The following is a 16,117-nucleotide window of genomic DNA, read 5'->3' on the forward strand; positions in this document are numbered from 1 at the left end:
ATTGTTGGACGTGAAATGTGAAAAAGTTCATACGCAAAAGCGTCCTTTAAAAAATAGTAATGTTCCAGTCGCTAATTATTTGTGATATACAAAGAACGTCTAGGCAAACTCTGGTAAATTGTCTGCTGTCAAACTTCGTCTCTTTCAACTTTCACATTGACTCATTCGTGTGCAAATTGCTGTTATCGTGAAAGAGATATTGTTCACAATAGACTCAGTTTAGATGTTTTTTTCAAGAGATCTGATCAGTGATTAATATAGCTTAAAAGGAGTTGGCCACGAGACTTAAAAGCCACCCGCCGTCAGTCTGTAACACATCAGGTTGTTTAAAAATGTACATTGTACATTGTACAAGTTAGGAAAGGTGTAGCCGCTTGGAGGACATGCCACATGACATTTGGAATTGGTTCAGGGGCTGTGAAGCTATTCATAGGCATAGAAATGAATTTAATCAGAAAGGAGAGTTTCTATTTACCAGTGGTAAAGGTTAGTAGCTCGTTCAAATTAATGCTCCCAAGGGACGCTGCAATTGTAAACTAGACTCTTATCTGAGTACTTTTGATTAATTGATGACTAAAATCCCGAAAACGATCAGACTTTTTAAAATTCTGTTTATTATGAAAATTTTATAAAGAAAACAAAGCTGAACATTTTTTTAAAAATAAAAACTTGTTTTTGTGTCTGTTCTGTATGTGTTTTTTTTTTCTCTTCTAAAACCCATCTAGAAATGACCGTATAGGCTCCTGTCTGATTCATTAAATCATTTAGTGGCCTTCGTTCATATATTTATTTATTTATCAAGTCCATATTAAATCATTCACTTAAAATCTAAATACATGTTTCTTCTTTTTGGATTCGATTTTTTTTTCATAGTTATAGCTTATCGCAAGTAAGATTTGGCTATTCATTTTATGGCTTTAAATCATTCCAAAACCTTTGGAGTAATTTATGGCTTTTAGTAGTCGTTCTTCGAGTTTCTCCCTTGTTTTGTATTCGGGTAGCAAGAGCACGTTGTAACACGTATGACTGGTTGGTAATCGATCGGTGTTTTCGCTGTCCGAACCATTTCGAGCTATTACGAGTTTTAGCCGTGACATTCCACCCACTGGCACTCTGTCTGACCCTGTATATCAAACAACAACATTCATAATTATTCACATTTATTTCTTAAAAAATATCCCAAGAATCTAACAATTAAATCAAATTTTAGTTCTTTTCATCTCTTACCAGTTGTAAATTCTAGTAATTTTTTCTTCGATTCCAGTGAAAGGCCGTGAACAATATCCCAAAAGTCAATGATAATCTGGGATTTTTCCGTGTAACCACCTTCATATTCGGTTGCCTTCTCCAATTCATTGAAGTCGAATTCCTATTAGAAAAAAAAAACGCGAAAATTATTTATTATTAATAATTATAGATTTTTTTTTGTTCGGAACAATAAAGAAACAAGCAATTTCAAAAAGTATGGATAGGGGCAAATCACTCTAAAGTAATTTGTAATAGAGAAAGTAATCGAGAAAGTAATTTACGTGTAAAAATCTCGATTACTTTCTTTATTACAAATGATTTTAGAGTGATTTGCCCCTCGTATTCAACACTTACTTTGCTACCACACACCAACAATTCGACCTCTTCTGGTCTGAATAGCAAATGAAGCGGTGATTCGTCTGTCACCATTTGGAATCCACGTCGGAAAGCACGGAATTTCTTTTCGATACTTGTATTTAGCAAATAATCGGTGTACAAATCAACAAATTCCTATAAATAAATCCAAAAATTGTTGTTAAAATTTTCCATGATGACATTCGTCAATGGGAATTGTGTTTACTTGCCTGTTTGTTGGTTTGATTAACGTAGATTGTATCACCATTTTCTTTGAGGTCATGCATCACAATATTACCAAAAACGTCTTGATAGCTTATTTGAAATGTTTGCATAAAAACGTCTTCAATATCATCGCCATCGTAGTCTAAAATATCTTGCAGACTTTTGTATAACACGGGATTCCAATCGGCCAAATCAGTAAACGATCCTTTGATGCCCATGAGCTTTCGATAGACAACCATTGGAAAATTAACCGCTAAAATTATGTTGTTGTAGATGGCTAGACCAAGCACGATGCCAATCAGTGTGAATTGTGCTTCATTTTCGAAGGACGTTGAATTGAACCAAACGGTTCGTGTCTCTTGCTGTATGAACATCCCGTAGTCTGGATTGAAAATCTCTTCCACAATCATTTGGAAGAATTCTTTTGAAACGCCACCCTCATCAATTCCCTGTTCGCCCACAAACTCAACGACAAGCTGCTTTTTCAAATCTTTTGGATTGCCCATAGCAACAATTTCCAATTCGACCAGCGCATCATCAATAATATGATCACGTCGCACTTTCAACTTAAGATATGGATTCGAGGGTTGACCCGCCAATTGAGTATGAAAACTATTGAAACGTCGCTCATTGTACATTCGAATACGGCAGTCATAGTACAAACCCAGCGTCTTTGTAGCTGGCGTTAAAATAAATGAGTATAACATAAACGAGAATCTTTTATCTGTGGAAAATAACAGAAAATGAAATGATTAAGAAAATAAAATAGAAAAATGCTTGAACAATGAGAACCTACCACCTTGACGATTCTTATAATATAAATAGTCGTTGTCCATTTCGATTGCGTCGCTTAGAGGCTCGTTGTAGAATTCTTCGAATGGAATATACGGTTTTCGACAATCGAGCACGTTCACTTGCAGCTCTTCAGCCAATGCATCCGTAAAATCGGCACTCGACGACTTCTTCGATCCGGAATAAATTAGCAACGAATCATCTTCAAGCATCGATTCCGAATCAGCATCTTCTTCACGAAGCTTTGACGAATCTAATTTACCCGCTAATATACTTGCGTAGTAGACAATCTGAAATAGAACAATGAATTGAGGAATGATGATGAATGATGTTGAAAATATATTCTAAAACATTGAAAATTTTGAACGTTTTTTTTTTTTTTCAAAGAAAAAAGCCTCAGGAAGTCTTGTTTTTTTTTTCTTCATTGAAGTAATGCCAAAAATAAAACATGCATTTCCTGAAGCTTTTGAGCGTGGGCCCGATTTTCTTAATTCAAAACATTCTATCAAATATACTCTGCGTATTGTTCCACTGACCTTCATGAGTTTTGTGGCGTTAATGATGTGTTCGTTGTCTTGAATGAATCTGTTCTCATGATAAGTACCGGTGATGACTTGCAAGCTTATTAGTTGTTGAATCGTTTCGAGAAGCTTTCGAAGTCCGTCTTTGCAATGATGTGCCCAAATGCAAGCGAGTCGCGCTTGTGCCCAAATTGGTAAATAAGAAGCTGCCTTGCAAACCGTTGGCAACGCTACATCGACAAAATCTGATTTGCCAATGATGATAATTTCAAAAATGATCACAAAAACGGTAATAATTTCTTCAATCTTCTCGCGTTGGGTCAACATTCGCAAATCAACGCTTATACTGAGCGCCAAACTTTGCAGAGCATTATTAAGGGAATCGAATGCGCTAGCCTTTGTTTCGAGCAAATGGGTCATGGAGCGACGCAAACTTTTCAAATCAACACTGGTGTTGTGAAGCCGTGTTGTATCATTTTTTCCATTACCACTAGACAATTCATCATCTTCTGATGTGACACCGCTCTCATCCTTATCTTTGTCCAAATCACCTTCGAGCGCTCGAAACTCTTCTTTTGTTTGATGTTTTAGATTTCGAGCCGTGGCTTTCGGTATCAATTTACTGATATGTTGACAAGCGGATGTATGTCGTTTTTGAAAACTTTGAACCAAATATTCGCGCGACGAAAAGTATCGGCCCAAATTTCGAATCAGTGGCGCAAACGTGTTATTTTTTTTACAGTAGTCAATCAATTGGTTGAGCACTTGCTCATCCATGTATGGAAGCGTTTCAAGGGCTAATTGGGTACGACGATTCATTTTCGTTGTTGTAGCTGTTGATGCATTTGACGACGACAAAAGCGGCTGTGATTGATTGCACGATACACTATTTGGTATTTCCACTGATGAATTCAATAGATTGACACTGATATTATCCTGATTCTCCTTCTGAACGGTCGATTCACTGTCAATAAGAAATAAAATAAACGGTCAGTTTAGGCTAGATACACCTACATTGAGATTAGTATGGTATTCGTATAATATCAATGAAAATAAAGTAATTAACATATATTGAAATAAAGTGTTAATGAAAATGTTGCTATGACAGATGTTATTGGAAAAAAAATTATTCAAGACAAACGATGATGGAAAACGAAGTTCTTTTCAAAATGATCTTCGAACAAATGAATATAGTTCCCACATAAAAAGTATTAGTTCAAAGCAAAATGACTAAATTTTCATAACAAACACGCTTCATGTGAGTAAAAGTAATTTAAACGAAAATTAAAAAACACATTCAACTACATTATGGAAGGAAACTTTAAGCCCAACATTGAATTGTAATGGATTTTTCTCTGGAAGGGAGTGAGGATCACCTGTAGTTATCTTCATTAATACACCCGATGGTTTCTGCATTGGCAATGCTGGATTGTGTGGCTGAGTCAGTTTCATCTGAGATGCGAGCGGTTTTATTTGCGGGAAAATCACAGAATTTTGCATCTTCCGAAAAAAGTTGTATGGCACGAGCGGCTGCTTGATTTGGCGTCAGCTTTGCAAATTGGCCACTTGATGCGCAATTTTTATTCAAACAATGTGGATTGCCGCATCCCGATGACAGCTGGTAAAAATATCGTTCGATCAATTGTTTGGCATGTGCACGTTTCATATCGTCAATTTCATTCACAGCCGCCGACTGACGTTCAACGGTCGAACTGGACGCGCTCGAATCGCACTTTGTGACTTGATCAGCTGTTTTGGTTGTATTCACGTTTTGACCTTGTTCAATAGTGTTATTGTTGTTTGTATTGATTTTATCTTTGTTACTACAATTATCGTCACTGTTCACTTTTTCCAATGGAAAGCATTCACTAGCATCTGGCTGCTCTGGATTCGATGATTCAGATACAATTTGCTCTTGTGACGACGATCCTTCAGATGATCTATAAATGAAAAAATCAAGAGAACAAGAAAAAAAAGAACATCGCCTTTGTATGATTACGCGCGTACCAGTATTTAAGTACGTAAAATAAAAGAAATCAGCACATAGTTTGCCCACGACGCGTCCAATGACTTTCCTAACGACCCAGCTTGTTTTATTGTTTTAGACAACGCCGAAGAAAGGAGAAACGAAGAAAAAAAATGAATAAATATAAACAAAGAACATGACGAATGCGCACGGGTTTACATGGCTCACCATAAAAACGGTATACGGTCTTATCTTAATTTACAACAGTCAGCTGTGTCTCGCTGGCTCAACGAGTCGCTGCTCCTGTCAAAATGAAGCGTTACAGTTAAGCGTTGGCAGACATGCGAAATTATTCATGCTGAATGAATTTAGTTTTAAGTGAAATCCACACCGTTGCTACAAGAGCATATACCACTAGCGACACCTTGTGGCACCGATAGCAAAATCCTGTGTGTTACCATGTATTTTTCAACACATTACAATCGGTGCGACCAGGATCGCCTGTGGTATATTACTGTTGCAGCAACATTTAGGTAAAATCTTTTCAAGCATTTACCAAAATACTGTTCTTCCACTTACATGGCCTGTGAATTCACCAACAGTTTTGTCTTTTTCTCTCAAAAATTTGTGTTAAGATCGAATTGCGTATAAATTGAAGGAAAACCTAATATATCTTCAGATTTTAAAAGCAAATTCGCGCGCACATTCACAAATATAAACAACAACGATAAAAATTATTATTTTTATTTTGTTTGCGTTTTTATTTCACAGCGCAATATTTCTTGTTAAATTATTCTGTTTGCACACTTGGATCGTTTACAATTGACTCTGCACGAAAAATTGGGAAGCTTCAGCTCAATTGCAACAAAATATTGTGTGTTCATTGGAGCAGATTTGGAATAAGACTGGCGTCGCTTACCACGTTAAACTAATGCAAAACATCTGAGAACAGCGCTGATCCTTTGAAATACACGACGCTTAGCGTTATGGGCTTTTGTGTGCGTGCAAACAAATGAATAATATAAACAAGAACATTTGCTTTTTGCAAAGAAAATGAATACAACAACAAAAATAAAAGTGTAATATTCATGTCTCGCATTTTCCGTTTCACATTTTCTCACAGAACAAACGACGAATTGTGCGATTTAACAAAAACCAAAAACGCACACAAACAAAAATTGCGAAGATAAAATGTGTTTGCAAAGGCAGAGAAAAATCGACATATCGTTGTGTCGCATTTAAAAAAAAACAATGACACCAAAAAAGAAATTCACAGGAAACCAAACGATGATAAAGAAAATTCATTTCTATGTGGAAAATGCGGTTTGCAACGAAAAAAAAGATGAGAGATGGTATTGCACATGTTCCACATCTCGGTGAAACAATGAATCCTAAAAATAAGCAAAGCAACTGAAAAAAGTCATTGCTTTCTCCGTTTTGAGAGAGAGAGAGAGAATGTGAGTACATTGATTTCTGACTGTGTATCGATTCAAAATGAAAGTGTTGCCATACAATCGGGAGGGTACAAACGAGAAGTGCCAACTGGTCAATTTTGAAATAGCGCTGTTTTCTCTCTCATTCGCCTTTGGTCTAGATCATTTTCGATTGGATTCAAAAAACCTTCATGCAATTCGCATGATGCATGCAAAACATTTTATGCACGCAACAAGGTGAACACATTGAGGTGACTTTGGCAAAGACGATAATAAATATTGAGAGCAACGCAACCGCTGAGCATTTCAATTGCAAGCTTTTAAATTATGAGCTTTCTATTGGTCCAAATTATATTTTTCACTCAAGTAGCAACGAACGTGCCAAGCTGGTAACCGAAGCCATGTCACTGAACTCGTCTTCGAATTAAATGTGTTAGTAAGTAACAATGCATCGAAGTTTCTTGAATGTTATCTTTTTTGTGTGTTGCTGCTGAGTGGCCAATGACAATAAGCGAGAGCACGGATGTACGTGTATGTGTGTGCTTCACGTTGAAATGAGCCATTTTTCCACGTGGTAACCCATTTCATCAAGAAACCAAATTACGTTTATGAGTTTTGTCAACAAGCGAACATTCTAGCATAATGTGAAAAGCCTTCAAAAATGTCCTATCTGGGCAAAGCGTGTGCTGATTTCTCTGTTTCGCAAAAACTGAAAGTCAAAGTTGAAATATATGAATTGCGTGTCATCTCTCAATCGTCACCCCCTCAAAAAAAAAATCGATTGAAATAAATCCTTCGATGAATCAATATGAAAGTTTGGAATTGACAATGAATGGAAATCTTTGGAAATTTTGCGCGAAGAATAAAGAAAATCATCAAAATTTGATGAAAAGAAGAAGCGGCTTCCGTAAATTATCTGTGTTTTCTTTCTTCGTTTCGACTTTGTGTATTACGCCGTGCGCTTTCGAACATCGGCATCGAGCAAATCCGATACTCAAACGTACTCAGTCATTTGCGCCGAGTCAAAGCCAAAATCAAAGTGTATCTATTTTTAGACGCATCGTTTTATATATTGTTCATTTTCTTCTCACTTTTACTTCGAAACATACTAGACGAGCAAATGAAATGACGAAAGAAAAAAACGAAACGTCGTGTGTCGAAATAATAAACAACAAAAATGTCAGCCGAGATATGAATTTGTGCAAATTAATGCTGGACGACCGCCGGGGCGCGGATGGGGTGCGAGAGAGATAAACACGACAGTTTTACAAAGAGAAAATTTTGTATCAGAATCCTTACCTTGAAGTTTCGCCGTCTGATTTATTATTTTGTTCCGAAGTCATAGATTCGACTCAGTTCCTGAACAAGATGCAATTTTGTATATTTATCACGCGTTGTCCCCTCTCGCTGTGTTGTTCACTCACAGTGACTCAGTATGTCGTTGTTGTTGCTGTCGTCTTCGTCGTCGTCGTCTATCGCTGTAAAATGTACACAAAAATTGTTGGAGCCCAAATTGCAGTTTTGCAATCGCTTAGTTGCGGTTAGTTTTATGTTTGTAGTTGACTGAACACAATATATTTGTTGTGGTCGTGTAATGATATCACGATATGTGTGCAGCTGCGTGTATTGGGATGATAACTGATAACAAACGATATGGAGTTTTATGGCAGCTAAACAAATAAATTCATTGTTACTCGTGGTAATATACGTGGTTTTGTCACGTTGCGTTTTTTTTTTCTCTCTACAAATGTTCAATACCAACTATTCAATCGACTTTTTCGGTCGATGCAATCAATGTGATGGTGACAATTTTCGCCACTCAATAGTACGACGCGAACTATTCGCCTCTTCACTCAATTCAAAACAATAGAGCATTACACCAAACACACTACCTCGTTTTTAATTTTATTATTATTATGTCAGTTTCCTTTTGTTCCCATTGAATATGTTGAGAAAAAAAAAATAGACACGCACACATGAAATCAAATCAATTGCAACACATTCGATGAACCAACGTATAGCCTATTAAAATGCATGTGCCGATTTATTCGTCGATTTTGTTTTTGTTGTTCACTTTGTATTTTGTTTGTTTGTTTTTTCGCCTATAATTGCGCGTCGCTGTTGATAAAATTCCCAATAAATAATAATATGAAGTAGTGGTGGTTTGCTAGAATCAATTCTCACCCATCACAAGTTACGAAAAACCAAAGAGAAATTTTTTTTAAAGGAAACTCAATTCGTATTCATTATTGTTGTTATTGGTATAGTACATCTGAGTCTTTCTTTATTGTGTCATAATTTTTCGAGTTCATTCACTTGGTTCGAATCGATTTCGACACTTTGTGTAATTTCATTGCAATTTTTCTTTATTGTTGGTCACAAACATTTCAATTTCTTCTTCTTTCGCTTTGATATCACACAAAAATGAACACATTTATGTCCGTTCTATTTATCGTAAAAACTACCTAAGTGGACGAGGTGAAAAATTAATTCGTGCATTTACTATACGGAAAGAATGAAATAATCGATGCAAAATCAAAACCGAATGCAATGCGAGATTTTCCGCCGAACCGAAAACACAAAGTCCGAAACAAAAACAAACGAAAAACTGTGTTGTCCTTGTGCGCGATGACCACCGAGAAAAAAAAAAGTTGTTTCCAATTCCGAGGATCCCCGTCTTTTTCTGTGTATCTCTCGTCGCAATCAAACCAACAACAACAAAAAAATAATTAAAAACACAAAAAAGCAAAACAACTAATATTCAATATCTATTTAAATTTCAAAAAACCTAGTACAAATTTCGAGTGAAATGATTTTGTAACAAATTCAACAAAAAGAAAAAACAATTTCATCGCAACTACGAATAAAAATGAACGAAAACAAAATTGTATGAAAGGCCGAATAGAAAAACTTCGTCGAATTGTTGGTTTTGCATATGTTGATTTCGTTTTGACTTGCGATGTGTGCTGTGTGAATGTTTTGTTTATGTGTGTGCGCGCGAGAGAGAGACACGGAGAGAGGTAGAGAGTGAGTGTGTACCTCTCTGAATTCAATTCAATTCGATTCAATCAAGTCGGCTTTCGATCCACTACGAGTAATCATATTCTTTGTCTGATGTATGGCAGTATGTTTACCACTTGTGTGTACCAACTTTGACAGTTGCACGCATTTCTTTTTTGACAGAAGCATCTCGCCCATACAATATATGCATTGACCATTAAAAGTTGAAGTCTTTCTCTCTCTCTCTCTCTCTCTCTCCGTCTCTGGTGATGGTTGGCGTAAATCACAACATTTACTTTTCAAATGAATTATTCCACGAAGGTTATAGAACTTCAACCATTAAACAAAACAAGCAATATGCAATTTTTCCCCTGAAAACAGTCTTTTCCGCAAATTCTTGCTTTTAGTATGTTCGAAGAATTAGAACAAAAAATAACATGGAAACGTATAAAGCCATTTGGTGAATACACTCAGTACTGATTTATTCAGACTTTGGGAATTATTTGCATGACGTCAATGCCTATATGCGGTAATTCTTGAAAATGTCGCCAACGTAATGTCTTCATTATTATGGATTCTCTGACATTGTTTTCGCTTGGCTTCCACAATGGTTTGTCATTGCTGTGATGAGCCTTTCAAATGAAATCCAACCGGACAAATGACATTATTCAATCGTATTCTTTCAATTGATATTCATTCAAAAAAAAATTTCAAGCTCTCTCTATTTAAGATTCTAGTTTCATTCTAAATTGAACAAAGTCCAATTAAGAAGAATTTAGGAAAATTCGAAACAATTAAAAATTTTAAAGAACAAATCATGCATGAATAAAATCCAAAGTTTGTAAAAGGTAGTAAACAAAAATTCACCTAGAATATTCAACTGTCGATTGAATTTAACATGACACATTGGTCTGAAGTTGCATCAAATCGAACTTACTAGAGATTAAGTATATAGTCGGAATAGTGTGGCGACGTGTATGTGTGTATGGGTAGATGTGCATGGCGTGTGTATGTGTATGTCTGTGTGAGTCTGTGTATGAATGTATTGAAAAGTCAGCGCCTGAGCAGTTGAGTTTGACATTCTAGCAGCGCCTATGACACATTCGCTTCAAAATTCAATTTTTGTTTTTCGCGTAGATTCATTACAGTTTTGCAACATACACATAATATACGCTCCTCATCAAGTGTTCCCACCAATAATTACGCAGATAAGTAATATTCCGATAGAGTATTTGAAACGTGCAGTGTACCACTTGACACAACAAAATCAAAGAGGAATCAATTGTCGCAGATCGTGTTATTTGGTTTCATCTTCATTGTAACAAAATTGTCGATTGTAGCATTATTTATGGTGGAATATTATGCGAGTTTTCATTTAAATTGTACGATTGGTTGCGGCTCTATTTAAAGAACCAAATGTTTGGATCATGGAACAGTATCATATTGAAGTGTTAGTATCGGGCGATATCGCCAAATCAAAGGAGGTTTTACAACGGTTTGTGGCACAGGTAAACCAAAATCATCGTTAATAATTTTGCCTTCTCTTTTTTTCTCGGAAATCAACGCCCAAAAATTCATTCACACAATTTTGTTAAATAATTGTGTTCTCTTTCGCCCTCTCTGTCTTTATCTGTGTTGTGTGTTTTGCATAGCATTCGGATACATTTGATTTCACTGCAATGTATGGCCAATGGACCACCATTTGGAATGGAATATTCAAATTTTTACGAATGCCAAATGAAAGACGCGCGGAAGCGTTGCATATTTATCCAGATTGTTTGGCCACCATCCGAATTATGTCACGTGATAAAACGCATTTGAATCAAACAATAACCGTCGACCAATTCAACACACTGCTTAATATTGCCAACATTGGCAGCCACAATGAAAACATTACCGATTCGGCCATCGTCGTCGAGGCACTCAAATGCTTATGCAATTTGGTGTACCAAAGCACCAACTGCCAAATGATGTGCTTGAAAAATGCGGCCATCGATGGCATCGTACGTCGATTGAGAACCTACAAGTATGTTTGAGCTTTAGTACGGTTTGAGAAAAAAAAAATTTACTTTCTATGTTCATTGATACGTTTCGATCGATCGTAACATTCATATTGATTTGATTGTGTTTTCTTTTGCTACAGAGATGCCAATGTCCCATATGACTTACAGTATTTCGATATGAAATTGTTATTCTTGATAACGGCTCTGAACCCCGATGTCCGAACCAAAGTTCGTGATGATTATCATGGCCTGACTTATCTGGTGGAAATTCTCGATTTAATCATTAAAGAACGATCCGACCCACAAAATGGACACCACGAACTCAACGACAGTCAAGTAAATTTATTGATTGAAATTATGAAGGTGCTATTCAATGTCACGGTTCGCAATGAAACATCGGTTGCCACCGAAGAAGAGGAGGAAATTCAATTCCGTCGACTGGCTGTTGTGTTACATGATTTGTTGCTGTGTCGAGCGGTGTCGAAGGAAAAACAACTCGAATTGTGCTCGAACACAATTAATTTGCTTACAAATGTGCCAACCGCTTGCTATTCCGAGCTTGTCATTCCGATGCATTTGGACAGCGATTCATCGACATCATTCGCATCGGCTGCCAATCTGAATAACATCCATTTATTCGATGGACACGATGTCACTGCAATCGAAATACTGTTGGAATTTCTTAAATGCCGACTGGAAAATGTTCAAGTGAGTGTAAATAAGTCGTGTTCAATTGAAATTAAATTGCCAGCTAATGATGATTGAAAATTTGGTTGTGAAAAAGGCTAAACTGTAAATCTTTTTTTTTTTCTTCAGAAATTATCCGTTCAACAAGAGCTTCTGTCACCCGTGCTAACAGCTTTGGTGAAATGTGCACGCTGTAATTCATTGCAACGGCGATATCTTCGGCAACAAGTATTACCGCCGTTACGTGACGTTAAAACACGTCCCGAAGTTGGTGATCAGCTGCGGAATCGCTTGGTCAAATTGTTGACGTCACCAGCGACACAAGTGCGAGACCTTGTCGCCGATTTTTTGTTTGTGCTCTGCAAAGAGAACGGTAATTATTTGTGGAGTTATCAATTTTATAAATTCGTTAAAAATGAATCGTTTCCATTTTCAGTTGGTCGAATGATTAAGTACACTGGATATGGGAATGCAGCTGGTTTGTTTGCCAATCGAGGCTTATTACCGGTGCGCAGTGCAAACAGTTATTCGAGTGAATATTCGTCAAATAGTGAAGACAGTGACACCGAAGAGTATAGGCAATTGCAGCACGGTATCAATCCCGTGGTTGGATGCTATGAGCCGCCACGTCCAAATCCACTCGACGGTATGTCAGATGAGCAAAAAGAGTATGAAGCCATGAAACTAGTCAATCTAATGGACCAATTGAATCGGCAAGGGCTTGTGCAACCATGTAAAATTGGTGAAGACGGACGACCGCAGCCCGTCGGACATATCCTGGAGCTACAAGATAACATACCACAACAGCAAATGGACCAATCACAAAAATAAAGCATTTACTATCTTCTCTATTCCAAAATGCATCAGTCAACGAGAGCGTGAGTTTACCTTGTCACACTTCTAATTCGACGCGTCCAGTGTGTATATCATCAGAAAATTGACAAGAACAGTCAGGCAGAAGTAATTGAATAAACTCATTCCAATTTCTGATTACACAAATATGTGCAGGCAATGGAGCAAACACACCAATCGACCGACCGAACGAAACAAAAACGATATGATCAGAGAGGGAGAGAGAAAGAGAAAGAGAAAGAGAAAGAGAAAGAGAAAGAGAGAGGTCGAGAAGGACAACAGAGCAGAAAAATGATTTAAATGAAAATGGAAACATGAAGTGAAAGAGAGATGGAGAGGTGGAGAAAGTTGAAATGAAAATCCAATTAAAAGTGTGTTTGTGTAAATGTCGTCGTTTGCACATACGGCATCGATGTGATTTATGCGGATTCATTATTCAAACAAAAGACCTTTAGCTGAATAACATTTTCAACAACAAACACCGAACCGATGAAGAAAAAAACGGTAGAAAAAGAACCAACTACATAATTCGATGCTTTCATCACTCACACGCTCCGCAAAAGCATCAACATTGAACAATATTCACCGAAAACAAATCAATGACAATTCAAACAGCAGCTTAAAACCAACCATTTTTATACTTAGACTTGTCGTCGATAAAATATTCATGTGAGAAGGAAAGGCGTGTGTTAACTCTGTACTTTTGCTGCTGTTGTTGGCTTTGATGCACCTACAGAGTTTATACCTCTCTTTCTCTCTCTCTCTCTCTCTATCTCTGTCACAACCAAAGAAATCCACTTTTGTTTGATTAATGTACAATTTGAAGCGAAATGCAACCACTTTTCATATACTTATACACACACATACATTCGAATGTCCATACATTGGCAACTCGCCGCATTCGTACTTCCATTTAACTTAATCAGATCCAATTCAATGGAACGGAGAGTGTGAGGATGTTACATTTCTGAATAATTACCAACATTTGCTTAGTAACAATTAATTTGCTCGATATAAAACAGTATTCTGCTCGATATAAAACAGTAAGGCTCTACGCGCGACTGCAGTCTCACCGCTACAAGTTTATCAGACGTGCATTTGTTGCCCATAGAAATTACAATGGAATAATGGACTGGATTTTGTAGAAACAAAGAATATTGATTTTTTTTATGCTGGTCCACCCACATCAAATATCGCAATCATAGATAACAAAACATTTAATAGATAACAAAATATAAAAATAACCAACATTGATTTAAACAACATGAAAATGGCCAAAGCAATCCGCATTTTCATAAACACTAACAACATATTCTTCGAATGCACTCTTCTTCCAACCGGTTTTAACCGAAAAGACTCGTTCGTTTTTTTTTAAAGACCATTGCAAATTTTGTCATAAAAATTAAAGGGCTAGCATATCCGCCAGGTATCGTTTCAGTCGGTTGATATTGAACCAAGAACACAAGTTCTCAGCGCTTTCAGCGCTTCAAACAAAACCGTTATGAATCTGACTTTTTTCAAAACAAAATAATCCAAAAATATTTTATAATAAAAAAAATGTAGAAAGAAGTAGTAAATTCAATTTTTCAACACACAGTTTATAAAAAATATTTTATTTGCACCAATAAAACTTAGGAAAACTACAATTATTTCACTGCAAACGATTCCCACTTGAAATTTGAAACAACAACACACTTGTCACTTGTCAATATGGCGAATGTTGTAACGGATTTTCGTTAGATGTCGCTTTTAGTTTCGAAGTTTCAAACTTCAAATGGGAATCGTTTGCAGTAGAATAATTGTTGTTTTTCTAAGTTTTATTGATGCAAATATTTTTTTTTTTATAAACTGTGTGTTGAGAAATTAAATTTACAATTTTATTTTACCTTTTTTTTATTCGAAGATGTTTTTTTTTTATTGAAAAAAAGTCAGATTCATAACGGATTCGTTTGCGGCGATTGTAGCAATTCAAGCGGCATATGAACACTACTAAAGCGACCTTTTAAATTTTATGACAAATTTCATGGTTCATATTGCAAACGTATTTGCCAATTAGACTAATTGATAGACTATTAGTAAATTAACAAAAAAAAAAAATATTATACGCAATTTGTAATATGTTGCTGAATATAATGCAATTTTCCTCGAATCTCTCAATGAAATCAATGCATTTATATTTGAAACAAAAGATACATTATATAGACAATTGGCATTTAAGTCAGATTGTTGGACTTAAATGATATATTCAATCATATGAAATAGAAGTAAATTCCCGACAGAAACTATTTTAGAACACGTTTGAGAAACACAAAAAAAAAGAGAAAAAAAAATATTACCGACGGATCACCAGCATTTGTTAACATCAATAGAATCAAAACGAACATTAGTGTTCAGTCAAAGCATATCCAACGGTGTTTTTGATGCAAAAAATCCAAAAATAAAATATTATGCCATTTTATTAACGACTTAATCCGTCGACCAACTTTATTCATTTCAAGCAATCAGTTTATATAGAAAATCGAGAAAGAGAGTGAGAGAAAAAATGTTAAATACTTAACGATTTCCATTTTTTCATTCACATAAATAGTTGAATATGTAGCATCACCACCACCACAAATCACATCATACCCCAAATGCACAATTTTGCACCCCCTCTTTTGAAAACGTTTGATTCAACATTTTTTGCTCAATAAATTCATTCAGTAAATAAGTTCCAAATGATCTGCTTTTTATTTCGTGTTTATTTTACTTCAATTTATCGGATTGTAATCGATGATGCTTTTGTGTGTTGGCACCATCAAACCCATGAAAGATGACCTATATAACACTATATGGACTAATGGTGTTGAACGTTTTTAAGGGTTCAAATTGAATCCATTTGGACTTAAACGAACAAAAACATCAAAACACAGATTGGGTTTCATATTCCACACACATTTTGACTTCTGAGCCGAAAATAAATGAAAAATTTTGAAATATGAAGAACATCTATTAGGATTTAAATTTTCTTTGATTTTTTTTTTTTCAATTTTTCTT

At 35.9% G+C, this 16,117-nt stretch overlaps 2 protein-coding genes across 31 annotated transcripts; one reads left to right on the plus strand and one right to left on the minus strand.

Annotated features, from left to right (window-relative positions):
* Positions 1-591: 591 nt before the first annotated feature.
* LOC129576117 (ubiquitin-protein ligase E3A) lies at positions 592-10,474 on the minus strand. 30 transcript variants are annotated; one of them, XM_055460667.1, is made up of 11 exons: positions 9,579-9,679; positions 8,724-9,004; positions 8,432-8,657; positions 7,839-8,017; positions 4,517-5,080; positions 3,156-4,104; positions 2,624-2,909; positions 1,833-2,551; positions 1,603-1,758; positions 1,228-1,369; positions 592-1,123 (listed from the first exon to the last, which is right to left on the minus strand). In XM_055460667.1, the coding sequence occupies exons 4-11, from the start codon at positions 7,880-7,882 to the stop codon at positions 918-920; spliced, it is 3,066 nt and encodes a 1,021-aa protein (XP_055316642.1). In that variant the 5' UTR covers positions 7,883-8,017; positions 8,432-8,657; positions 8,724-9,004; positions 9,579-9,679; the 3' UTR covers positions 592-917. The 30 variants fall into 30 exon arrangements, with proteins under 30 accessions (XP_055316642.1, XP_055316655.1, XP_055316651.1 ...); XM_055460680.1 differs by having other exon boundaries at positions 9,328-9,652; XM_055460676.1 differs by having other exon boundaries at positions 7,839-8,209; positions 9,328-9,600.
* A 67-nt stretch (positions 10,475-10,541) lies between these two features.
* Positions 10,542-15,799, plus strand: LOC129576124 (synembryn). The gene is made up of 5 exons (XM_055460703.1): positions 10,542-11,047; positions 11,192-11,565; positions 11,683-12,250; positions 12,359-12,602; positions 12,666-15,799. The coding sequence occupies exons 1-5, from the start codon at positions 10,967-10,969 to the stop codon at positions 13,058-13,060; spliced, it is 1,662 nt and encodes a 553-aa protein (XP_055316678.1). The 5' UTR covers positions 10,542-10,966; the 3' UTR covers positions 13,061-15,799.
* Positions 15,800-16,117: the final 318 nt, after the last annotated feature.

The sequence above is a fragment of the Sitodiplosis mosellana genome, unplaced genomic scaffold, assembly GCF_009176505.1.
Source record: "Sitodiplosis mosellana isolate CC-2019 unplaced genomic scaffold, AAFC_SMos_1.0 Smas_scaffold_6181, whole genome shotgun sequence".
Classification (NCBI taxonomy): Eukaryota; Metazoa; Arthropoda; class Insecta; order Diptera; family Cecidomyiidae; genus Sitodiplosis; species Sitodiplosis mosellana.